Source organism: Leptosomus discolor, unplaced genomic scaffold, assembly GCF_034619465.1.
Source record: "Leptosomus discolor isolate bLepDis1 unplaced genomic scaffold, bLepDis1.hap2 HAP2_SCAFFOLD_35, whole genome shotgun sequence".
Classification (NCBI taxonomy): Eukaryota; Metazoa; Chordata; class Aves; order Leptosomiformes; family Leptosomidae; genus Leptosomus; species Leptosomus discolor.
Window position 1 is genome coordinate 1,384,422 of NW_028237764.1, and position 25,163 is coordinate 1,409,584.

Consider the following 25,163-nt stretch of genomic DNA (forward strand, 5'->3'; position numbering starts at 1 on the left):
AACAGTGTAGTAAATTAAATAAAACAAAATTTAAATAATAATGATAAGAATAGCACATATATATATGAATAATGCATAATGCAATTGCCCACCACCCACTGACCGAGACCCAGCCCATTCCCGGCTAGCGATCCCAGCGGAGAAAATCCTGAACCCGCAATCACAGATAGGGAGAGAGCCAGACCCCCAGCTAACCCTCATCCATGTCCTGAGCATGACATTGTACGATGTGGACTATTCCACTGGCCAGTTTGGGTCCATTGCCCCGGTTATGTTCCCTCCCAGCTTCTGAGGCACCTGCACACTAGTAAGACATGGGAAGTTGAAAAGTCCTTGATTTCTTAGCAACAGCTAAAACATCAGCGTACTATCAACATTCTGCTCATACCAAATCCCATACAGAATCCAAAACACAGCACTGCTCTTGCTCCTAGGAAGAAGAAAAAGCTCTATCCCAGCCAAAACTAGGACAACGACAGTACATGTTGGTGTCTCAGCTGCACTTCAGTCCTCAACCCCACACAACAGTGAGTGTAACAGCAAGAACAAGGGCAGCAGGGAGGAGATGCCAAAGTCCCCCTGCCACTGGAGCCAGGAGAGGAAGGCGCAGTCGGACACTCGAGAGTGTCTCCTCTGTGGTGGTCAGGTTGCTGGGAAGGTAACTCCTGACCAAATCCCCGTGACATTAACGGCAGAGGCTCTGCTGCGTGAGTGAGGAGACCAGGGGGTTGCTCCAGGGAAGGCATCTGCACTGAAGGGGATGGCAGGGAGATGCCTGAATCCCCCTCCCACAGCATGTCTGGGAGCCGTTCTCTCCTCCTCCCTGCCCATGTCTCTGCTTCCTGGAGCCTGTCTTGGCCAGGACCTGCTTCTCTGTCCCCACATCTCCTCCCTCCTCACACTCACAGACCCCATCCCACCTGCCACGTCCACAGCTCTGCCCTGCAGACACCTCCTGGCAGCAGAGCTCTGCCCAGGGACATCTCTGTGTGGGCAGGGGTTAATGAGCAGCTCAGACAAGTCCCAACAACAAATGGGGTCTCAAGGCCTGGTGCACAACGCAGAAAGAAATTCCCATTTCTCCCTGCCCACCCAGCAAACCAAGAGGACAAAACTCACAGCCCAGATTTCTTCTCTTTCAGGTGAACAGTTCCTTGACGTGCTGTTTCCAGAAGGAGCCTCTGCAAATGTTGTGGGGGTGATCTGGAGCTGGGAGCAGCCCTGACCCACGCAGTTCCCCCCTGCCAGCAGAAGGGGTTTCCCTTGCTGGGGGTCACTCCTTCCACCCACAGCATCTCCCCACAGCGCCGTGGGGAGCTCCCTGGGCAGGCTGAGAGCTGACCCTGGCAGACAGCAGAGTCCCTGCTCTGGCACACAGCCCCTGGGGGGCAGGGACCCTGCTCTGAAGGGCAGCCCTGGGCACCCCTGCCTGCACACCTACCTTCACACCCCGCAGGTGTCCCTGAGAGAAGGCAGCCATCATGCCCAGTGCATCTGGTGGGGCAGCAGGGAGTCCCTCACCTGCAGCACGTCCTCCTCCTCTACACTAGAGAAACTGTTGGAATCCTTGTGAAAGATTCTATGTGCTGTGGGGTGTTCCAGGATTTGGATAGCCCTCCAGAAACACCAGCTGCATTGCCCTGAACCCAGAGACTTACCATGCAGATGGCTGTAAAAATTTCTTTTCCAATAAACTCTCAGCATCCTCCCCTCCAGACTGGAATTAAGCTCTCTCTCAGCCTCACTTCTCTCCTCTTGGTGCCTGCAGGCAGTGCCCTCAGCCCTGCTGCGCTTTGCACAGGAGCTGCTCCTGGGCAGAGCTGTCTCCCTGCAGCTCTGCCTGCTTCCTAGGAGCTCCCTCCATCCCAGGAGCCCAGCCCAGCTCAGCAGCAGGGGAGCAGCCCAAGGCAGCCCTTTCTCTGCCCCCTCTGGCCTCCCTCCAGGTGTCCCAGGGGCTCCAGGGGAACCTGCTGTGAAACAGGCTGAAGGACTCACTGAGGTTGCCTCCCTCAGCTGGGCAGTGACACTGACTGCCAGCTGTGTCTTTTCTCCTATCGAAAGAGAGTTGGGCATGAGAATAACCTCTATTCTCCTGTCACTACACAGGACACCTGGAAGGTGAGAAGCAACGATCTAGTTTCTCCACGTTGGGGAGATGACTTTAGTTGAGTGAATTTAGACATTTCATTCTGGATTTCGTATCCTAGGGATAGAAAGACATTCCAAATTCTTTTGTCCAAGCCATTTCTCTGCTCTGAAGCAGAGCCTTTGCATGATGGCTGAGCTCAGTACAGCTGCTTTTCAAGGACAGCACAGAATCATGGAATCATTTTAGTTGGAAAAGACCTCTAAGATCGTCAGCTTCAGCCATTATCCTAAAACTACCATGCCCACCATTAAACCAGTCCCTAAGCACCACATCTATTCGTCTTTTGAACACCTCCAGGAATGGTGACTCCACCACCTCCCTGGGCAGCCTGTTCCAATGTCTAACCACTCTTTCAGGAAACAAAATTTTCCTAATATCCAATCTAAATCTCCCCTGGTGCAGCTTGAGGCCATTACCTCTTGTCCTGTCATTAGTTACTTGGAAGAAGAGACCAACACCAGCCTCACTGCAACTTCCTTTTAGGTACTTGTAGAGAGCAATAAAGACTCCTCTCAGCCTCCTCTTCACTAGGCTCAACAATCCCTTTCCCTCAGGCGCTGCTCATAAGACATGTTTTCCAGACCCCTCCCCAGCTTCATTCCCTTTCTCTGGACCCACTCCAGCACCTCAAGGTCTTTCCTATACTGTGGGGCCCAAAACTGGCCACGGTACTCAAGATGTGATCTCACAGTGCTGAGTACAGGGGCATGATCACCTCCCTGCTCCTGTTGGCCACACCATTGCTGATACAGGCCAGGATGCTGTTGGCTGCCTTGGCCACCTGGGGACACAGCTGGCTCATGTTCAGCTGGCTCTTGACTAGCACCCCCCCCCCGGTCATTTTCTGCCAGGCAGCTCTCCAGCCACTCATCTCCAAGCCTGTAGCGCTGCGTGGGGTTGTTGTGACCCAAGGGCAGGACCCAGCACTTGGCCTTGTTGAACCTCATGGCATTGGCCTCAGCCCATTGACCCAGCCTGTCCAGATCCCTCTGCAGAGCCTCTCGACCCTTGAGAAGATCAACACTCTTGTTTAATTTTGTGTCATCTACAAACACGCTGAGGGTGCACTCCATCCCCTCATCCAGGCCTTTGATAAAGATCTTAAACAAGACCAGCCCCAAAACTGAGCCCTGGGGAACACCGCTTGTGACTGGTTCTCAACAGGATTGAACTCCATTCACCACCGCTCTCTGGGCTCGGCCATCCAGCCAGTTTCTAACCCAGTGAAGAGTGCACCTCTCTAAGCCATGAGCCGCCAGCTTGTCCAGTAGGATGCTGTGGGAGACTGTGTCAAACGCCGTACTGAAGTCCAGGTAGACAACATCCACAGCTTTCCCCTCATCCACTAGGCAGGTCACCTGATCACAGAAGGAGCTCAGGTTGGTCAAGCAGGACCTGCCTTTCACGAACCCATGCTGGCTGGCCCTGACTCCCTGGATGTCCTGCACTTGCCATGGGAGCGCACCCAAGATGAACCACTCCAGAATCTTGCCTGGTACCGAGGTTAGGCTGACGGGCCTGTAGATCCCCAGATCCTCCTTCCGGCCCTTCTTGCAGATGGGCGTCACATTGGCAAGCCTCCAGTCTTCTGGGACCTTCCAAGCACAGCAGTAGTCCACATTGAAACTCAGTCTGCAACAGAAAGGCAATTCAAGGGCATGTAAATAACGAGCTGTTACGTTACTATTTCAGAAGCTGTTAAAAAGGAATCCAAGATACTGTGTGGCCACTGCTGAATTTAGTAAGGGAGAGATGTGAAATTCTCTGCGTCCTCTTTGCCTCAGTCTTCCCCAGCAAGTCCTTCTCCCGGGACTCTGTGACTCGAGGCAGGAATTTGGAGGAGAAGCACCAGTAGTGGATGAGGATCAAGTCAGGGGTCACCTGAGCTAACACAATCCTTACCAGTCTTTAGGACAGGAGGGGTGGCTTCCCAGGGAGCAGAGAGAACCGGTTGATGTCACAGTGAGGCCATTCTCCACCATCTTTGAAAGGCCATGGAGATTGGGAGAACCCCCTGGTGACTGGCAGCTTTGAAACGTTGCATGCACCTTTCAGAAATGTCCAAGGGTTGAGCAAGGGAACTAAAGGCTCTACCCCAGAGTGTGTCCATTTCTGTGCGTCTGAAGAAGCAGGTGAGGGGATTTACCCAGGGCAGCTTGTGCCTGTCCATCCTCTTTGCTTTCTGTGAGGAAAGGACGGGATTGCTGGACATGGGGAGAGCAGTGGTGGTCTTTTACCTGCAAGTCAACAAGGCGTTCAACATCATCCCCTGCAATACTGCTGTGTCCAAAATAGGGTATTATGGTCTGCCTGGGTGGAGAAGCACATGTGTAAAATAGCGACCAGGACAGTCAACCATGGAGGGACATGGTCCATGCATGGTGCTCTGCCTGGAGGCCAGGACCTAGTAGTGTCCTGCCGGGCTCTGTACCTTAACCTGCCCAGGTTATTGTGTTTGTGATGACCCAGAGGAGACCAGAGAGTGCTTTTTCATAACCTTTGTAGAAGACATCACACTGAGGAGAGCAGACGCCTCACTGGAGGGCAGGGCTGCCATGCCAAAGGTCAAAGACAAGCTGGAGTAATGGGACAACAAGAACCTCATGATACCCAGGAAGTTGTGTCTTTGAGGCGGACTAAGCCCCTGCAATGACAGGAGCCAGGGACTACCTAGGTGGGGAGCAGCCCTGTGGGAAAGGCTTTGGTGGTCCTTGGGTTACCTGAGGAATAAAGTGAGGCATCAGCAAAGGCGGCCAAGAGCATCCTGGGCTGCATGAGCAGGAGCACAGCCAGTCTGCTCAGTACTTTTTATACCACACCCAGAATTTTGTCCTGGGTTTTCACATCCCACAAAGGCAGCGAGCCCTTGGCAAACTGGGGCCACTTCAGTGGAGGACCACCAAGACAGTCAGGATGGGAGAACTTGTGCTGTGAGGAGAAGCCTAGAGAGCTGGGCTTGTTAAGCCTGGGGAAGAGAAGCTCTTGAGGGGAAGATGTGCAGCCTCGCACAGTTCGCGGGAAGACTGAATCAGACTCATGTCCATGGCACAAGAGACAAGGACAAGAGGCAATGGGCTGAAACAGCAAAGGGGTCAGGCTAGATCTAAGGAGAAACTTTTGCACCATGAGGCCAGTCAAGTGCTGGAAGCTCTTTCCCAGGGAGTGCGTACAGTGTCAGTCCTGGAAGGTGATTAAGACATGTTTGAATAAAGCCCTTTCCGGTCTGAGCCTGCTCCGAGGGGGAGGTTGGTTGAAACACCTCCTGAGGTCCCTTCCAGCCTGAATGAGGCTGTCCTTCCTTCCCCTTCATGTTTTCAAGTTAGGGAAAGCTCTCAGGTTCTCCCTGACCACAGGAGTAATTCACATCAGGTGCTGGGCTGCTTCACAGGTGCCCCCAAACACCCCTGACCACATCCTTTGCTCCCCCCATCCTTCACTTTTATTATCATAACACCTTCCAGAAAGTACAGCCTACCTCGTTCATCCTTTCAGAGCAGGTGGCTCAACCAATACCAGCATCCAGGTACAGAGTCTGCACATGATCTGGGCGTTGAATCCACCATGGCAGAAACAGAGACAAGGCATTTGATCAGCTCCTTGAACCCAGGGATCGCTATGCCATGCCTCCTGGCTTTCCTGGGAACACCTAATATGTTTTTTGCCCAGCAAAGCGTGATTCTTCTTTAGGTGTATGGGCCTGTCTCCTGACACATGCAATGTTCTAGGTGGCGAATAGAATCAGAAGAATCTTTTTGACTGGGTTAGTTCCCTTGTCCATGCTGAAATGCAGGGCAGATGAAGGGAGCTCAGAACTTGCAGGCACTCATCATCTAAGTTATGACTTCAGAGGTCGGAAATGCAAGTGATGCTGTTGTACCTGTCCACTGCAGGAAAATTTTGCCTTGCTTTTTTCCTTTGCACTCATCTGCATCTGTCCCTCGGCCTTCTTTGGATAAAAAAACCCCACAGCTCCCCTACTCTACCTCCTCCTCCTGGTGGAAGTAGGGAGAAAAGACACAGGGCAGGTGTGATTGAGCAGCAATTCTTTCCAAGAGCTGTAATCTTGAAATGCTAACAAAGAGGTAGCAGTGAGAGAAAAAAACACTGTTCTAAGAGATTCGTGCCAGAGGCTAGCTGCTGAGAGTTATAGCTATTTTGTATATATAGAATAAGCGTTGGGAAGGAAATGAAAGAGTTTTAGTTCACCATCATCATTAAGCATAAGAAGGAGTTCCCTTAGAAGTGCTGTCCTGTTACTGCTACTAGTGATAGCACCACTAAGTCCAAAACATCCTTGGGATAACTTTATTTTATCCTGGAGCCAAAGCTCAGTCTGCTCAGATCTTGAAAGGACTGCCTCGAATCTCTGAACCCTCACCCTCTCCAAGCTCCTCTCGTCCACACCCTTGTAACCCAGGACACTTCTCCCCATCCCCTCAGCACACTGCCTGGTCTCTGGTTTTAGCCGGCTGAAGCCAGGGTGCCCTCTTGCACAGCCTTCCCTACAAAAGTCTGCTCTACGTCCTCATCCCACCTGTATTGCCTCAGGTATTGTACAGCTCCAGCCTCCTTCTGCAGAGCTCCACTGGATGGGCACTTTTCCTGATTCTTTCGGGCCCATTCTCCTTCACAACCTTTTCATAGTTTATGCATCCCAAATACACTCTGAAGCCACACAGCTTCACCCATTTCCAATTGCAGGCTCAGTTAGTTCCGCTCTTGCAACAGACATTCTGAAAAGCGGCTCCACATCTGGAAACACACTTCAGTTCTGCATCTACAGTTGGGCTGAAAAAGGAAAAAGCCCTGCTGGGCTAGTTTTTCAGAGGCACAGTTTCAAAGTGGCAAAGCAGCCTCAACACATTAATTCTGAGAGCCAAGTTACAAAGAAAGAGGAAAAAATAGGGGAATTTGTATCGTCCAGACTCACAACTTCTCAGTCAGTAGAGAAGGTCCCACAGCCTGTGGGATGTTTTCCTTAGCAGGCCCGATGGGAAATGGGTTTCTTGGGCCTCTTGGCTCAAGCCTGCTGCATTCCCATTTCCAACAAGAGTAAAAGCTCCAGTCCAGTAGTTAAACTTTCCTGCCCATCCTGCCTCGAGATCCAGGACAGTTGTGTCACACGGTAGCCAGTGTCAGGGGGAAGACGGAGGTAGTGTGAGTTAAAATCCTTTGGCCTCAAATGGAAGCTCAAATCTTGAGTTGGCAGGACATCATTGGCTGCACTTAGACATAACTTTCCTGACACAGCTGTGAGTTCAGACTTAGTTGGTGGAGTTCCTCACACGTCTCAATGAGGAGGGCAGGGTGTCAGGAGACAGGGAGAAAAGAGCAGGCGTCAGTTTCCCAAATCCCATGGAAGTGCTCAAATCATCCTTCCCCTCACCTGCAACCCCATTTCTTGAGATGCAAACCTGGTGGGTCTTCTGTCGATAATGCATCAACAATCCTTCAGGTGTTTCTGCTTCTGTGATTTCCCTAAGAGTGGCAGTATCTATGGAAATAAGTAAAAATATTAAGTAGTAGCCTGCTTCTGTAGTAGCAACTCTGGGCAATCACATCAGTAGTTATCACATAAGGCCTGACATCCCATCCTGCAGTACACCTCCAAAGCCGTTCAGATGAAGGAGGGGTCTTGCAGAAGTGAACCTTTGTGTCCCCTGGTGGCATGCACACTGCTCATCTGCCTCTGCAGAGAGCAGATCCCCTTCTCAGGACAGACTCCTTGCCGGAAGGACAGAGCCGTGGGGGTAGCTCATGAGGTTCTTACAGCATTCCACTTGGCATCCATCCTCTTTCTGCACAGACGATCACAAAAAGGGAGCTGTTTCAGAACAGGAGGTCCTAAAGACCCTTTCATGGACAAGCAAGCTCACCATGAGCTCTGGAGGGAACCAGGACATTTATTACAAGCACCAGAATGATCCAGGAAGCTCAAGGCCTCTTCTGAAGAGTGAGTGGCCCTGAGCAGCAGTGATTGGCCATGTGTAGGTGTGAGAGAGAGGGTCGGGGGATGTCAGGGAGAAACAAGGTTATGGCGAACGGCTTCAGCAAATCCTTAAAACCATGTCTGAGCCCAGACATAGAAAGCAGTTGCTGTCTGTGGGTGGACGAGGAGAAGAGCAGCATTGTCCTGGGAATACAGCAGGAAGGAAGGCCCCTCTGGTGCAAATTAGGGATGGCAGGGACACCTCCATCTTGTGTGCATGTGTCAGCCTGGCTGATGGCAATGCCCGCTGCTGGGTGTGGCTGTGCTCAGTCATGCCCCACCAGCTGACTTTTCTCTCTTCTCCTTGTTCACTCCCCACACTTGGATGGACCCCAGGAAAAATTCTGGAGCGTGGAGGACACACAGACCTCCTGTGCTGAGGACCTATTTCTGCAGGGAAAGAAGGGAGGGTTTGGGAGAGACATGGGAGTGCGGGGAGAGAGAGGTGTATGTGTGGCAGTGTGAGTGCTAAAGAAAGGAAGCTGATGTGGGGTGGTGGGGGCTGGGAGGGTGTCCTAGTGGAGTGAAAGAGGTTGAGTTTTGATTTTGAGGCAGAGGGTGGAGGAGGACGTGCAGTTCAGTGCTGGGACATGGAGCTACGTAGAGGATTCAAGTGAGTCTGGGGGCTGGGACATCTTTGGTGACTGAGGAGCATTAGCAGGGCTTTGGAAGAAGCTGCACAGGTTATGGGGAACTCACAGCCCTCGGCAAAACCTCAGAAAATCAGAGCTTTGTGTTTGAAGAAATAGTCAGTGAAGACAGAGAGGCATCATTAAAGCCTGGGACAGGATGGGGTCAGAGTGAGGCGGGGAAGCAGGGGTGGTGGTTAAAATCTGCAGAGAAACAGGCACAGCAAAACAGAGTAAAGCCTGTGGTGGGGATGGCCCCTTTATTGAGCTTGGGACCCCCCAAAAGGACTGAAATCCTTGTCCTTTCCACTATGGCTGTGGTCTCTTCCACTGAGGCCCCTGACAGGACACCAGTTCTTCACCACCACAGCGCTTTGTTGCCTTCTCCCCCACCCTATGCAGAGCCTGGGAGGAGTCCTGCCGCTGTCTTGCACTTGACATCACCCACCCCTATACCTCACTGACCCCAGGAAGGGCCTTGAGCGTCCTGTGAGAGAAAGGATCCCCATTCTCTGGGTACGGGGGTCAGGGCATGAACACCCTGCTTGATGGAACACCACAAGGGGATTCACAGTCACCTGAACATTCCATTTTCCACCTGTAAGCAGTGTCTGTGACTTCCTGCTTCATCAGCCCCCAGGGACAGTCCCTTTTCTGTTCATTCCCTCCACGGTCTCTTCAGTGGTGGCCTTCAGTGATAGCCCTCAGTGGGCACCACTAGCACCCGCAGAAATTTGGAGGTTTGCTGCTGACTGTCACTTCTCTAGAGGCCAGTTCAATCCACTGTCAGCATCTGCAGGGCAGGAACTTGGCACCACAGGGCTCATTCAAATCCAAAATGCCCTAACCACCCCAAGCTCCGGGCATAACTTAATACCTCAGTTTTTACACAGTTAATTAGAGCGATTTCAGAAGTGAAAAGATTTGGGTAGTAAATAACAATAAGAAAGAATATCTTTTTCCTCCACTTTTCTTCATTGGCCTGCTTACACATCATGTGAATTCTGCGATTTCCGAATTGGTGTTGAAACTGAACATCTCCAAATGGAGTCTGACTATGCAGGAAAGTCAGGACCCTGTGTGTCAGACAATGTCCCGTCTTCGTCCCTACCTCCAACACCACATTTCTCTCATCAGCCACTTAGGAAATACAGCACCTTTGTTCAAAGCTGAGCTCTCTCCACCACAGCCTGCAGCTGCACGTTTCAGCCCATGGGCACCAGATTCTCCTTGTTTTACCTGGGGAATGAACTGCACCCATACTCAGGAGGGTGTTTCTTAATTGCCAAAAAAAAGAAAAGAAAGGAAGACACGGCTCAATAAAAAAGAAAATACAATCCTCTGCTGTATCTTAAGTCCACCTTACCTCCTCTGGAGTCCACTCTCCGTTGGCCTCACACCAACAGCAAACCCGTTTTTGTGTCAAGCACCAATTCTAAGAAGCCCCAAAGCACTCCCTGCCCTGGACTCTGTCCATACTCACTCACAGCGAGTCATGCCCTGAAGTCATGAGCTCCCTCCTCTCTTTTGAACAGCCTGCACTAATCCCAACATGTTGCAGTTACAGGAGCATGTTCTTTGTAGACTCCACAGCATCTAGACCCCCTTATTTCTTGTTCTCCTCCAACACTGGACAGCTTGGGTGCAATTGTCCAGGCTTAGCTTTCTACTCAAGGGAGAGAAATCAGTTGTCCCAACGCAGATGCTTTGGCCCACCCTGCCTGTCCACCAGCTCCTGCTCCTGAAATGCTCCCACCAGCCCTGGGGGGTCACATTTCCTAGTACCATGTTCAGGCTTCAGCTGACCCCGTGTATCTTGGAGGCAGAGGTCACCTCTGTGTGGGCAGCTGTATCAACCCTTGAATGAAGATGTTAAGCAGAAGTTGAACCACATGCTGAAAAGACCTCGGTGTAATAAGTGTGTGAGAAGTCCTCTTTATTTGAACTTTGACGCTGGTCTGTAAACGTTACAATTTTCTCACAGGCCATGGATACGACCAGGAAGCTGATGACACTTTCTCTCCCTCTGTGTGCACACAGAAATTTGTACATTCGGGCCCTTCTGACCCATAATATGGGAGTTCATCAGGGAGCTCCTCATTAGATTCCTACTCACTGTTGGCTGTTTTCCTCCAGAGTCCTGCCTTGAGGCACAAAGGCCTGGGACACCTTGCTGGTGAGAACTGAGTCAAAGAGCACACTAAATATTGCAGATCTCTCTACACCTGCTTTTACTAAATTTAGAAGGGATCCCATGTTATCTTTGCTGCTTCTTTAACTCTCTCTGAAGCAGTAACAGCTCGTTATGATGCCCTTGCATTTACTTTCATCTTTAAACTGAGATTTGTCATAGACCATTTCTAGGCTTGGCAGATGCTCTCTTTGAAGACCAGCTGTCCTGAGCTCTGCTGCCCTTCAGTGCTGCTGACCACTGGATCCCCACTGAAACTCCCCAGAATAAGCCAAAGTCTGCTCCTCTAGTGTCCGGCATCCACACTCTCCTATTTTCCTCCCTCACTTTCCTCAGGAGCAGGGACCCTGATAATTCAAGGTGACGATGGCCAAGATTTACAATGCACTTCATATCTCTGACTGGCTCTTCCTTGCTGGAAAGGATCAGATCCAGGTTTGCATGACCTCTGTTGGCCCATCTGTCAGCTGTGCTAAGAAGTTGTCCCAAGAAGCTCCAGAAACTGCCTGCACTGTTCACAGGCTTCGGTGTTCCCCTTCCAGAAATTCCAGGGTCATTAAACTCCCCAGTGAGGCCCGGGCTTCTGCATCCAGGGATTTCCTTGGGCTGCTTAGAAAAGGCTAAGCCAACTTCTCCACCCTGACTGTGCGTTCTCCATTTCCTACCACAGAGTCACCTCCTCTGATCCTCACTCACAAGGGCTCACCAAAGTTTTCACTTGCCCCACAGAGGAGCTCCGTACATCCAAGCAGCTTCTTCACTTTCAGTGAAACCACACTCCTGATCCTTCCAGCCTGCCTGTCCTGAAAAGCCTGTCCCTACCCGTTGCAGCACCGCAAGCTACGTCACTTGTTCTACCACGCCTTGGCAGTCACGCCATCGATGTCAAAAAGCACAGGCTGCAGCTCGTCCTGGCTGTGCCCCTGGCTGAGGGCATCAGGGCATGTTTGGGCTGTAGCACCTCAGCTGTGGCTGCAGGCCAAGCCCTGACTTGTCTTTGGGAAACCTGGTGCAGAGGGTCCAAGACCCCATGTGTGCAAAGGCTTTGCTTCAGAGGAGAGACACGGCCGAGTGGGCAGCAGATGGACAAAGAAAGATGTCACTGGATGCCAAGGGAGGGAGCAAATCCCGCTGTCCCCAGGGCAGAGAGAAAGAGGGCTGGGAAGTGCAGCCCTGGCAAGAAATGGATTTGCTGTCAGTGTGGTCTCTGCTGCCCCTGAGGGCCTTTGGTGGAGGTGGAGGTGATCTGCAGGAAGGAGAAGGTGCTGCTGCCAGGCCCACTGGGAAAAGTGTTTCTCTGTTCCTTGACTTTATTATCACGGGGGTGAGGAAAGGTTGGTGGAACTTAAAAAAAGAAGTTTGAGACTGCAGGCACACAAGCGGAGACCGGGGTGTGATGTGCCGTGTGTTCCTGGACTGCTCTGCATCTCCTGGCTAGAGAAGGGCCAGACCTTGCCACACTGCAGTGGTGGCAATTCGTCACTTGGGTTGTGAAAATTTGCACCTGACCCGTGCTGACCGAGGAGAGAGGCTGGGACACAAAGTACAGAGTTACAAAAGGTGAATAGTTATTGATGCACGTGAGATGTCTGAGCTAGATTGGGGTACCCCAAACGTGGTTTTACATGGGGTTCTTCCACTGTTCAAGCACTCAGGTACAACATGATTTAACTAATTTCTAATTAACACACACACCACCAATTACTAATCCTAGTAAAACTTCACAAGCAGCTCTATTTCTGCAGCGCCACCATCCATCAGCATTCTCCTGCTTGTCTATGGATGCAGCCATCCCTGGAGCTGGTCTTGTGGTAGTTATCTAATTACGATGACAGATGCTGGGAGGGTTTCACAGATGCATTAGAGAAGCTGGGATGCCAGCGTTATCTTGGTTCTCCAGGGGTATCTGTGGGGATAGCCTGACCGAAGAAGATGAAGTTGGCCTCAACAGCATTCCAGTATACCCGTGAGAAGATGAAAGAAGGGGATGAAGAATGTTGTAAACAGGTTTGAAGAGGAGATAGAGACTGAGCAAGAAGAGACTAAACAAGTGAATACCACAGAGCAGAAATTTGGCAAGAGAACAGAAGATGAAGTGGGAAATACAGTAGTTGCCCAGCCAATCAGTGTGTGAATAGAGGTGAATGGACAGAGCTATTGAGCGAATCATTTTAGCAGCCACAGTGCATGAACGGGTGGACAGATAAGAAAGGTTATAAAAGGGTATGCTTTTTCTGCTGCGCCATCTCAGCCATCCTGGCTTTTGTGACTTAAAGGCTGCCTTCTTACATATAATCTTGGCGTGTCCCGTCCCAACCGCGACACAGGCCAATGACCCGAAATCACCATCTTAAATTTTCTTGTTTTACTCTACCCTTCCTCTTCCCCTGTCCCACTGAGGTTGGGGGAGGGAGGTGAGCAAGATGCAGGGTGGTGCCTAATATCTTGTGGGGGTTAATCCACAACATGAACAACTAAGGAAAAGCTGGTTAGGAATTGAAAAGTCCAGGGTAAGAAGGTAGTTTGGAGGATGCATTGAAAAGGGAAGAAGGCAAAGATCAGGGTTTAAGGAAAGCAGATTTTGACCTACTGAGGGACCTCCTTGGAAAAATCCCATGGACTGCAGCCAGCAGAACAGATGTGTGCAGAGAGATATTTGATGCTCAAGGATTTCCCCTTCACAACCCAGAATGTTCCACCTTGACATGCTGGAAGTCACATAAAGGTGGCAGGAGACTGGCATGGCTGAGAAAGGAGCTGCTGGCTAAAACCAAGCATGAAGGGGAAGCCCAGAAAAGGTGGCAGCTGGCTGCCTTCCAGCTTCCTTGGTTCTGGGATTGTGGGAGCAGAGGGACACTCCAGAGCTCTTGGCAGCACTGCCCTTGTGCCACGAGATCCCTTTGTCCCAGGCAGGCAAAGGCAAGGGCAAGGTCGCTCCGATGCTGAGAAACCTGGGGGTGTTTCATGAAGGCTACAGGTCCTGACCTCCAGCCTACGCGTTGAAGATTCTCACCTTTAGAGTGAGTTGGAAATGACCTGCCATACATTATTTCAAAAGGGCTAACCTTTTATTTGATTCTGGGTTTTGTTCTTCATCTTATTATTGTTAAAAGTAAAGCTTGGTCCCACCTTAGAAAGTTTGCTTGGCAGATTTTTCTTAATTGTGTCTTAATGAGGCGATTCATCTTTTCTACCTGTCCACTAGCTTGGGGTCGGGATGCCGTGTGGAGTTCCCACATTATTCCCGAATATTTACTAGCCTGTTGAACTACTTGACATACAAAATGAGGTCCTCGATCCAAGGACATTGTCTCAGGTACTCTCAATCTTGGAATAATTTCTCTTAGGAAGTTCTTAGTTACTTCCCTGCCCTTATTAGTTCTCCATGGAAAGGCTTCAGGCCATCCTGAAAAGGTGTCAGTTGGTACTAAGAGGTATCTGGACCCTCCTTTTCTAGGGAGTTCTGAAAAATCTATTTGCCACCCTCAGCCTGGTACATTCCCTTTTCCTGTGTTCCCAAATTTAACTCTAGTCTCTGTCTTTGGGTTATGTCTTAAACAGAGCTCACACCTCTCGGTAAATGACTTGATTTCTGTAACGTCTTTCTGGCCACAAATTGTCGAGATAAAAAGGTGTAGAGTGCCTCTGTTCCCCAAAGAGTTTGACCATGTTCTGACTTTACCAAATGCCATAGAATATGAAAAGGAATTACTATTCTCCCATCTTGAGTTTTAATCCACCCTTATTGTTCTGTTTGTGCATCTAAATCTTTTCTTAATTTTGGATCCTTGTCGTCATCCTTTACCTGTTCTGGTAGTGGCAAAGTTCTTTCAGGAATTAAATTTAATACTTCGCTTGGTTCTGCAGCCTCCTTTGCCCCTCGGTCTGCCAATTTATTTCGCAGTTCATGGACAGTATTCCCTTTCTGATGTCCTCTGCAGTGCATAATAGCCACTGCAGTTGGTGAGGACACAACATCTAACAATCTCAAAACAACATCTGCAGGTTTAATATGTTTTCCTTCTGCAGATGAAAGTCCTCTTTCCTTCCAAATAGCTCCACGGCCGTGTGCAACTCCAAAAGCACACTTGAAGTCTATCCGGATCGTTACCCTTTTGTCTTTTCCTGGCCCTGGGGCTCTCAGCAGAGCTCTTATTTCCTCCGGGTGGGCTGAAGTTTCTTTGGGTAGAGACTTAGCTTCAACTACCTGTTCCTCTGTAGTTACCGCTACCCAGCCATCCTTTTCCCATTTGGAATGAAGCTGCTCCCTGCTCCCAGGTTCCAGTTGGCATCTTCTTTCAGGTCCAGTCTGCTCACCGGCCCATTCCTCGTCCTGCTTGGAGGAGGCTGTCCTGTAAGGCCTAGCAGGTTGCCTGAGCACCTTCACCCTTCAGAGCTGCTTCTCATGGCCCCACTTGTGTCGGTCTCCTGAGGACATCAAAGTCTTCTCCTCTGCAGTCCCAGGTCTGTGTTCTGCTGCTGGACTTCCTTGCGCCCCTCTCCTGCCTGGGACACCCCTATTCCCTGGTCACAACAGCCAAGGCTGACACGGATTATAGCGTCCCTGAGCAGCTCTTCCTTGTTTGCCAGGACCAGGTCCAGGGGAGCATCCCCCTTGGTGGCCCTTGTAGCATCTCTGCTCAGAAGTCATCCCAGCAGCCTCCACACTGTTGGCACTGGGTGGCTTTGTATGGCCAGGGGCTGCCAGGGCCCTTCCTGTTTCCCAACAGGAACCTGCTCATCAACCTGGACACTCCCAGACCTTTTCTGCCTACCCGCCCTCATCAAGTAGTTCATAACTGCCAAGACAGTGTCACCCTCACTGTCTTCTCCTCTAACCCTCACTCACACAAGATAACACCACCTGTTGCCAGTCTTGTAGCGGAGCTTCATGTATCTGAGCTGCTCCTTCACACTGGGGGCATCCCCCCACCCTCATCCTCCTTGCCACTGCCTCTGGCACAGCCTGTATCCTTCCAGCGCAGCACCAGTGCTCAGCAAGCTGTCCCACCACGCCTTGTTTAGTGCAGAAATGTCACAGGGCTGTGACAAGCCATGGGGGCTCCTCCTGGCCGTCTGTATTTGGGCCACAGCCCCTCAGCTGTGTCACCGTAGGGGAGCACAGACTTCTCAGAGGGAAACCTGGGCACTGATCCTGACCAGAACACCATTGTACCTCGGGCAGTTAGTGCTGTGCTGCGCTGTGCTGCACGTACAACGTGGCCTTCAAACCGGCGCTGTGCTGCCCAGATCCCTTGGAAGCAGGACAACCTCAGCAGCATGTGGTCACACAAGAGCCTGGAGGCAGCTCCCACTCTCTAGCGGACATTACACCTCCTGCGTGGCCTTGCCTCTACCTAACCCAGCACCAAAAAGTTCTCACGCAAAAATCATTTTCATTTGACTGTAGAGATGATCAATAGAGTTGTTTCCTCGTAAGAAAATCCTATAGCAGCTGGAATGACCAAAACTGGGGCCTGTCCTCTATGGATGGGGTCTGCATGGTTTGCTGCATTCAGGTCGAAGGCCCGTTCAGTGCCACATGCCCTGGGGTTCCCATCAGTTAAAGGGACCTACGATTATCTGCATGATTCTTTCCTTATAATGTCAGTGCTAATCAATAGGGGGTTAAAAGATACCTCACAGAGTCTGAGTGCTGTTCTTACTGGAATTCTGATGAACGAGTGCCTTCTAGTTCAGCTCCCTTGGATGCAGCCTCTCCAGTCCCGTGGCCTGGGAAGAGTGCAGTTTGCTCAAGTAACCCCTGCCTTGACCCCCATCCACCCCTGTTTTTTCTCCTCCAGAGTCCCTGCCTCAAAGCTCAAAGGCCTTGGAGACCTTGCTGGTGGCAACTGAGGCAAAGGGGACATAGACTATCTCAGATCTATCCACACCTACTCTCACTAAATTCAGCAGTGGCCCTATATTATCGCTTTTTCTTCTTTAACAGTTCCTGAAGGACCAAAAATTCATCTTTGTGCCCTTGAATTCCTTTTGGAGTTCCAGTTGGGTTATGATATGGACCCTTCCTGTGCTTGGAGGACGCTGTCCTGGAAGACACAGTATCCAGGCATACGGTTAAAATTCTTGGTCTTTGCATGGATTTTATCCTCAAGGAGCCGGTAAAGACCCCTGTGTGATCTGCTTTGTGCTCATGCAATGCCTGACGCTGGTGGGCAGAGAAGGGACAGACCTTGCCGCTCTCCTGGCATCTGAGGACTCATCGATCGTATCAGTCAATGGCACACGGGCACCAAGTCAAGCTCTCATCGATGCTGTCTGGGGCCTCTGTGACAGACCTGCCATAATGGGAATTGCTTTCCTGTAGGTCCTGTGCTGTCCCTGCCAGCCTCGGCACCTCATGTAGCTCTGGGGGCCTGGGCTTGAGCATTAAATGCAGTAGCTGCCCTGAATTCTGTCAGGCAACGTGGGGATGAACATGGGAGAAATGCCATTGTAGTCACTGGTGATCTAGTAAATCCAGCTGGTGAAAAGAGAGAGACCTCGCTGTCCCTATGGCAGACAACCGAAATAGTCCGTAGGATCACCTCTATAACCGGCCATGAGCGTGATGAGCAGGAAAAGATTATTTTGGCCTTTATAGGGCTGTCATTTCCCTGGGCCAAAGGAAATTCCACCACGCTCATATATGATCCCTGAGATGTTGCCCTGTCTCTATGAACTTCTCCATCAGAGCCTGCAGGTACCTGTGTGCCTCTTGCATCTCCTCTGGCAACTCAGATGTGGCCAGGGGTTTGCATCTGAACACCTCCCTCCTGCCTTTCACCTCCAGGAATTCCCAGGGGAGCTGAGAAAAGACTTCTCAAATGCAGGTGCTTATTTTATGCAGAGCTGAAGAGAGGCCAGAGGAATCCCACCTCCTGTGGGTCTGTGGCAGGCATGGGAGGGAGCTGAGTCTCCTTCAAATGCCAGGAATAGAACTGCAGGGTGAGATGTCTCCATTGATTCAGCTGAATCTCTTCCCTCAGCAGGGGTAAAGGAGGTCCCTGCCTGTCACTGCCTCCATCTCCTGTCTGATAATGAGACAAAAAAAGGTGATTTTTAGATGTAACTTTGTCTCTGAAATCTTTTCTCTCTCCAGCTGAGAAAGAAAAACCTCAGGATGACTTCAGCCTGTTTGAGAGCAGGTTCCCCTGGAGCCCCAGGGACAGCTGGAGGGAGCCCAGAGGGGGCAGAGAAAGGGCTGCCTTGGGCTGCTCCCCTGCTGCTGAGCTGGGCTGGGCTCCTGGGATGGAGGGAGCTGCTGGCAAGCGGGCAGCGCTGCAGAGAGACAGCTCTGCCCAGGGGCAAGGCTGGGGGTGCTGCCTGCAGGCAGGGAGGGGAGAGGAGCCAGGCAGAGAGAGGTTAAAGGCAGTGTGGGGTGGGAGGAGAGAGGAGAGCTCGCTTGGAGAAAAATCTTCAGAGCCCTTGACATGGTAAGTCTGTGGCTGAAGGACGGTGCAAGTGCCTGGAACGATCTCCTGAAGCTGGCCCACCCCACAGCCTGCAGCTTCCCTGCTGCACTGTCAGAGGGACAGGGCATGTTGGCTGCAGAGTGTGAAGCCGGGTGTGCAGCCAGGGTGCCCAGGACTCTCGTTCTGAGCAGGGTCCCTGCATCCCAGCAGACTCTGTGCCATTCCAGGGACTTTGTCTCCTGCCAGGGTCAGCACTCAGCCCGCCCAGGGAGCTCCCAACAGCAGCGCAGGGAGAAGCTGTGGGTGGAAGCAGCAGGTGGTGGCAGGAGAGGGTCCTTCTGGTTTCACGAGGGTGCTGTGTGGCTCAGATCTCCTCACAGCTCCTCATCACCTCAGGACATTTCTGAGGGCACTTTTCAAGGGCAAGGCAGGGATCACTACAAAGGTAAGGGGCTCTCCTGAGTCTGTGTTCTCAGTTTCTTACTGTTGGGGATTTGGGGGGAGAAAAGGCAAAGGAGCTCTCGTGCTTGAACAAGTCACTCAGCCTGCTGAGCTGTAAGTGAGAGTCCCCAGTAGGTCTGACAGCAGCCTCCGAAAGTGCCTCCAGCCACTCCTCTGCCTACGGACAGCACCAGCATCACCTTTGCTGGACCCAGCAGTGTTGGTCTGACCTGCCCTTTTCCACCTGCAAACAGGAACATGCATCCAGCCGGTGACCTGCAAGCAGTGTCTGTAGGGCCAAGGTGAGTGCACAGCGGTTGGGATGGGGTCTATGAGCACTCACAGGGAAAAGGCATGGCACAGGGAAACACCTCCCAGGAGAAAACTCTCCAGGCAGCAGGGATATGATCTGGGAATGAGAGGAAACTAAAACCAGGAATGTTGTGGGAGGGAGAATTCAGAAAACTCCCGATCCTCCCCTCCCATGCAGAGCCCTTCCTCTCAGCCAGCCCCCTTGCCTCCCCTCCCACCCACCAAAGCCTCTGCCCTCAGGGCTCCGGGGGTCCAAGCCATGAAGCAGCTCCTCTGCAGCCAGAGCTCCAGCAGAGCCGTGCTGCAGCTCTCCAGCCCTGTGCCCAGGGCCCTCTGCAGAGCACAGGGGCTGAGAGCAGCTGCCCGGCCATGTTGGGGTCTGGGAGGTGGCGTGCCCAGCTGGGGCAGGGGGACGCTGCCCTGAGTGCGCGGCTGCCTCTGCCCTGGCCTCTCTCAGCTGGACCCTCCCTGCATTTTCCCTTCTCTCTCTTATTTGCATTGTCCTCTTGTTCTTGCTGTCAGTCTCTCTGGGGATGGGAGCTTCATCTGCAGAGTCACACACTGATCTTGGGTGTGCTCCCATGCCGGTGTGTCCGTGGGAACGAGTGTCCCAGCTGTCCTGTCACCTCCTAGGGTCTGGTCCATGCAGTCCGTGGAGCCAGAGTAGGAGCTGACTCTTCCTTTTTGAGATGCCGTCTCTAGGGCACTTGGCTGTCTCCTTGAGGTGTCCTTGCTCGCTTTGAGCTGCCCTCCAGGATGCAAACCTGTCGAGTAGAACCTCCGTTTTATCTGAATGCCATGTGGAGAACGGAAAGACTTCAGAGCTGTGGAAATACTGTTGAGTTGGTGAAATGAGGCAAGAGTGTCCTTGGATAGAAGTGGGGTGCTGGGACCTTGAGAAAGGGTGGGACATTGAGTGGTGTGCACTGGATCCCTCTGCTCCCAGCAGGGTCGAGTTGCTTTTCAGGGTAACATGGGATTGTGATCCTCCTGCACCTGAGAAAGGTGCAAGCCCAGGGCAGCTGGGCACAAGGTGGAGGGACAGACCAGCTCCCCTCCCTCTGCACTAAGCACAGGCAATCCTCCTGCCTCACAGGGCTCTGCCATTCCCTTCCAGTGCAGCAGGAGTGCTGAGGGTTTCTGGCATCCAGGAAAACTACCCAGGGGAAATGGGAGAGATGTAACCCCCCTCAAACCTCTCCCACTGCCTTCTGCCCTCCTGGTTCCTTGGCATGGGGAGTACAGGTGCTGACCAGCCCTTTTGCATTAGGAGTGGTTTCTGCTGACAAAGTCGAACCCCAGGACTGGTCTCTGCCCCCTCTGTTCCAGTGAACCCCCTGCTGCAGAGCAGGGCTGACGCCTTGGCTGCCAGCAGGCACAGGTCCTGCTCCTCATGAGACACCAACGAGAGCTCCAGCCACAGAGCTGAAGGAAGAGTTTCTAGAAAAGTGTCTGTGTGTGTGTGTAGATGGGAGAGGGGGTATGGGAACTGGCTTTCATGTTTTGGAAAGTCTCCCCTAACTTGTTTGCCTCCTAGAACAGTCCCCCACACCTGACAGCAGCAAATGTCCAACGGCAGCTTCATCACCCAGTTCCTCCTCCTGGCATTCACAGACACACGGGAGCTGCAGCTCTTGACCTTCGGGCTCTTCCTGGCCATCTACCTGGCTGCCCCCCTGGGCAACGGACTCATCATCACCACCATAGCCTGTGACCCCCACCTCCACACCCCCATGTACTTCTTCCTCCTCAACCTTTCCCTCCTTGACCTGGGCTCCCTCTCCACCACTCTCCCCAAAGCCATGGCCAATGCCCTCTGGAACACCAGGGCCATCTCCTTCCCCGGGTGTGCTGCCCAGCTCTTTCTGTTTGCCTTCTTGCTCACAGCAGAGTATTTTCTTCTCACCGTCATGGCCTACGACCGCTACGTTGCCATCTGCAAACACCTGCACTACTGGACCCTCCTGGGCAGCAGAGCTTGTGTCCACATGGCAGCAGCTGCCTGGGGCAGTGGCTTTCTCAATGCTCTCCTGCACACTTCCAGTACATTTTCACTGCCCCTCTGCCATGGAAATGCCCTAGACCAGTTCTTCTGTGAAGTTCCCCAGATCCTCAAGCTCTCCTGCTCCCACTCAGGCTTCCTCAGGGAGGCTGGGCTTCTTGTGGTCAGTGCCTGTTTAGGCTTTGGTTGTTTTGTGTTCATTGTGGTGTCCTACGTGCAGATCTTCAGGGCTGTGCTGAGGATCCCCTCGGAGCAGGGACGCCACAAAGCCTTTTCCACCTGCCTCCCTCACCTGGCCGTGGTCTCCCTCTTTATCGGCACTGATGTGTTTGCCTACCTGAAGCCTCCTTCTATCTCCTCCCCATCCCTGGATGTTGTGGTGTCATTTCTGTACTTGGTGGTGCCTCCAGCAGTGAACCCCCTCATCTACAGCATGAGGAACCAGGAGCTCAAGGACACGCTGAAGAAACATTTTCAATCACTTGTCTCTCAGCAGCAATGACCTGCCATCACAAGTGATTTCCCATTCTCTCAGCAACCTCCTGGGCTTTGGGCATTTCACCCAGGAGAACTCTCTTTGCTCAGGAATGTCTGAAGCCACTCCACTTCTCCAAAGGCAGGAACCCAGCCTGTCTGACCCAGAGGCCTTTAGACGTGCGTCTGGCACGACGGTACAGCTGGTCTGCTGTGCTGTATCTCTGTAATAAAAGGGCATTTCCTCAGTGCTCGTGTCTGGAGGTTGGAGGTCTTCCAAAGCTGCAAATGGGGACAGGCTGAAGAAATACCCGCCATGAGGCTGTGCTGCTGTGCTTGGGTTCTCCATGGGCTCAGGGGAGGAGTGTACGGGGTGATGTGTCAGGAAAGGGCCGGTGCTGAGAGTTCACCTTTGGGTGCCCAGTGACTCTGGAGACGGTCCATGATCCATAGGGATCTGCCCGGGACTGCCTTCCCATGGCTTACGGGCCCTTGAATCCCCTCAGCCCACAAAGCAGCACCACAAACTTGGGGCCATGTGGGGAGCATGTGGAGGGCGCGGGAGAACCAGCCAGGCCAGCAGGGACACAGGTCTCTGTGGAAAGGCTCTCTGGGGGCAGTGACAAGAGCCTAGACAAGAGAAATGAGCAACTTATGAGGACAATAAATGCCTTAATAAATGCTTAGGACGGCAATAAAGAAATATCCATCTTCCCCTGTAACTTCACTACCACTATTCTGCCTGTCCAACGGTGTATTTACTTTCTTTAATCTTTCAGATATTTGCACCTGCCCAGGATCCAATGACCATTTCTGAAGTCACCTTTTCAGATGCCGACTGGCCAGACAAAGGCCCTTCCCATTATTCTCCAGCTTCCTCCTCCCTTAATCTTTGCTCATTCAGATGATTCTCACCTATGTTGCTGTTTGAGCTTCAGGGAGTAAAATCTTACATGTCTTTCAACAGTCTAATTGTCTATTTAGACAACACTTTCATTGTGTTTATAGCTCTCATTTTGTATCTACCTGCCTCAAATATTTCTCCTCAGATTATCGCTTGTACAAAGTTCAACCTCATCAGAGACAGCTTGGATAGAACATGTGCTTGGGCGTGTGTTTTATTGTTCATGAAACTTCATCATACCTCACTGTTCTCTGTTTGCACATCAGGAAAGTTCTTCTGTGCCCGTGTGCAGCCAGGTCTGTCAGGAGAGCAGGCAGGAGGTGATGCAATGGAGCTGTAACATCCAGCTGCAGACTGCAGGGGAGAAGGCTGATGTCACAAAAAGTGATGCAGGTTCCAGGGGACAGTGAGGAAAACGGTGGGGTTGGGGAGGTGAGGAGTAAGGTTGTCCAAACAGTGTCAGACCTCAAACAAATGCCTTTCTGACCAGTCCAGACCTCCTGAGGAGACCCTCGGGATCGTTAGCACTTGGAGAATGCTGCTCTAACCCCTTCTTTGAAAGAAAAGGCAGAAGGTGTAACCCTTAAAATAAAAAATAAATTTCTTAGATGCACTTTGAAATCTTCCTCCTGAACTACACTATGAAACAGCTCCAGTTAGCTATGCAAGTTTTGAAGACTTGAAGAAAATGACAACAATGTAAACAGCTCGTTAAGGCATTTGGGGCTCATTCCATGACCCTCAGGTACTGAGAGAAGCCTGAAGAAACCTCTCCAGAAGTCAAAGTCAGAAGCAAAGCCCAGAAGTCCCTTGAAGCCCTGACTGCCCCCCCTGAGGGCCCTTACTGACAAAGCCTCCCCAGGGCCTCCTTAGAGCAGATCACTGGAGGCCATGCTTGCAGGCAGGCCAAGGCCCTGTGCAGGGGGCTGGAATGCAGAGAAAACCCTTTGCTTTGCTTTAGGAAGCAGAAAGGCCAAGCCCTGACCCTCAGGCCCTGCCAAGGCCCATCCTGACACCCTCCAAGTTCCATCTCACCAGCCTCGCTGGCAGAGGCAACTGCTCTAGCCAAGAGGACCAAGACCTCAGGCCTCTTGGACCTTTCAGCCTTGCTACAGCCCTTGGCCATCTCTCCTGCAGGCTGTCCTGCCCTGCCCCAAGCCTGCCCCTCTTTCCCTTCAGGCTGTTGACACCCTGCTTGCTTTCCCACCCAGCTCTCACCCCACAATTTCTACACCTTCCCTCATGTCTCTCCACTCTTACTGGCCATTCCATGAAACACAAAGCCATAGGCTGATACAGACGCCCTCTGGGGGACCTCTTGCACTGCAAGACTACCCTCTGTGAGACATTTCTTTTGTTCTCCCCTCCAGTCTAAACCTTCCAAGCTGCACTTTGTGGAGGTTTCCTTCTCTTCCCACTACCAAGAAAATCTCCATCATCACTGAAACCACCCTTCAAGCAGGTGCACGCTGCTCCTGTAGTGCCCTCAGCCTCCACTTCAGCAGGCTAAAGAAGCCCAGAACCTTCATCCTTCCTGCACTGGCTCCAAACTCCAGCCTGGCAGATCTCCTCGGCAGGCTTTCCTTTTCCTCTCCATTCCTCCAGGCAAGGCAGCCCCAAAGCCAGACTCTGGTCACCCAGATGTGGCCACAGCAGTGCCGAGCCAAGGGGGATTACATGTCCCTTGTCTGGGTGGCCACACACTCCCTAGCGTAGCCCCGTCTCTGCAGCCCCATCTGCAGCTGTCCTTCCACACAGTGAGCGTGTACCACCGGCTCCTCTGGCATCCCTCGTAGTGCCCAGGCCCTTCTCCTCAGGGTCTTGGCTGTGCTGCCCAACTGTATTTTCTGGTTTTGTGGGGCAGCATTGAGTGCCTTCTCCTTGTTGCCGTGGCCCACGACCGCTGCACAGCCCTCTGTGACCCCCTGCACTATGCCCTCATCATGAGCAGGGGTCTCTGCATCAGGCTGGTGGTGGGGTCGTGGCTGACTGTCTTACCAGTGCAAGTAGGACAGACCCACCAGGAGTTCACTTTGCCCTTCTGTGCATCTCATCACCTTCACCACTTTTTCTGTGACCTCCCCCCTCTGCTGGCACTGGCCTGTGCAGACACTTTCTGGAACCAAGGGATGCTGTACACCATCATCCTGGCATTCGGAGTCCTTCCCTTCTCCTTCATAGTTGTGTCTTACGTTAAAATTACCAGGGAAACTCTGAAAATACCTTTGGCTCTGGGCAGACACAAAGGCTTTTCCACCTGCTCTTCCCATCTCTGGGTGGTGACGCTCTGCTACGGCTTGGCCACAGTCGTTTACTTAAAGCAACGGTCAAGGGATTCCATAGGCACCAACAAATACCTTGCCCTGCTTTACACAGTTGGGACCCCCATGTTTAACCCTGTCATCTATAGCCTGAGGAATAAGGAAGTGAGAATTGCCTTGAAGAGACTCCTCTGGACAAAGTGATACTACAGAGTATGCAAAAGAGTCCCAAATAGTACCAGAACTCTCCCTGGGGTACATGGTGGCCTGAATAGAGCACCCCGTACTTGCTCCAACAAAACCCTGTGTCCAGCCTGGCTTTCATCTTCCTCAAGAAGGGGAAAGGTCTCCTGAGGCCCTCCCGTTATGCCATGCCCCACCATGACATCTTTGTCC

The 25,163-nt window shown here is 52.0% G+C and overlaps 1 protein-coding gene across 1 annotated transcript; it reads left to right on the top strand.

The window, feature by feature from the left end:
* Positions 1-565: 565 nt before the first annotated feature.
* On the top strand, positions 566-24,971 carry LOC147412948 (olfactory receptor 10AG1-like). The gene is made up of 8 exons (XM_086480820.1): positions 566-658; positions 2,062-2,118; positions 4,339-4,445; positions 15,261-15,312; positions 15,417-15,554; positions 16,074-16,170; positions 20,834-21,102; positions 24,339-24,971. Exons 1-8 carry the CDS (start codon positions 566-568, stop codon positions 24,969-24,971), a joined length of 1,446 nt encoding a protein of 481 aa, XP_086336946.1.
* Positions 24,972-25,163: the final 192 nt, after the last annotated feature.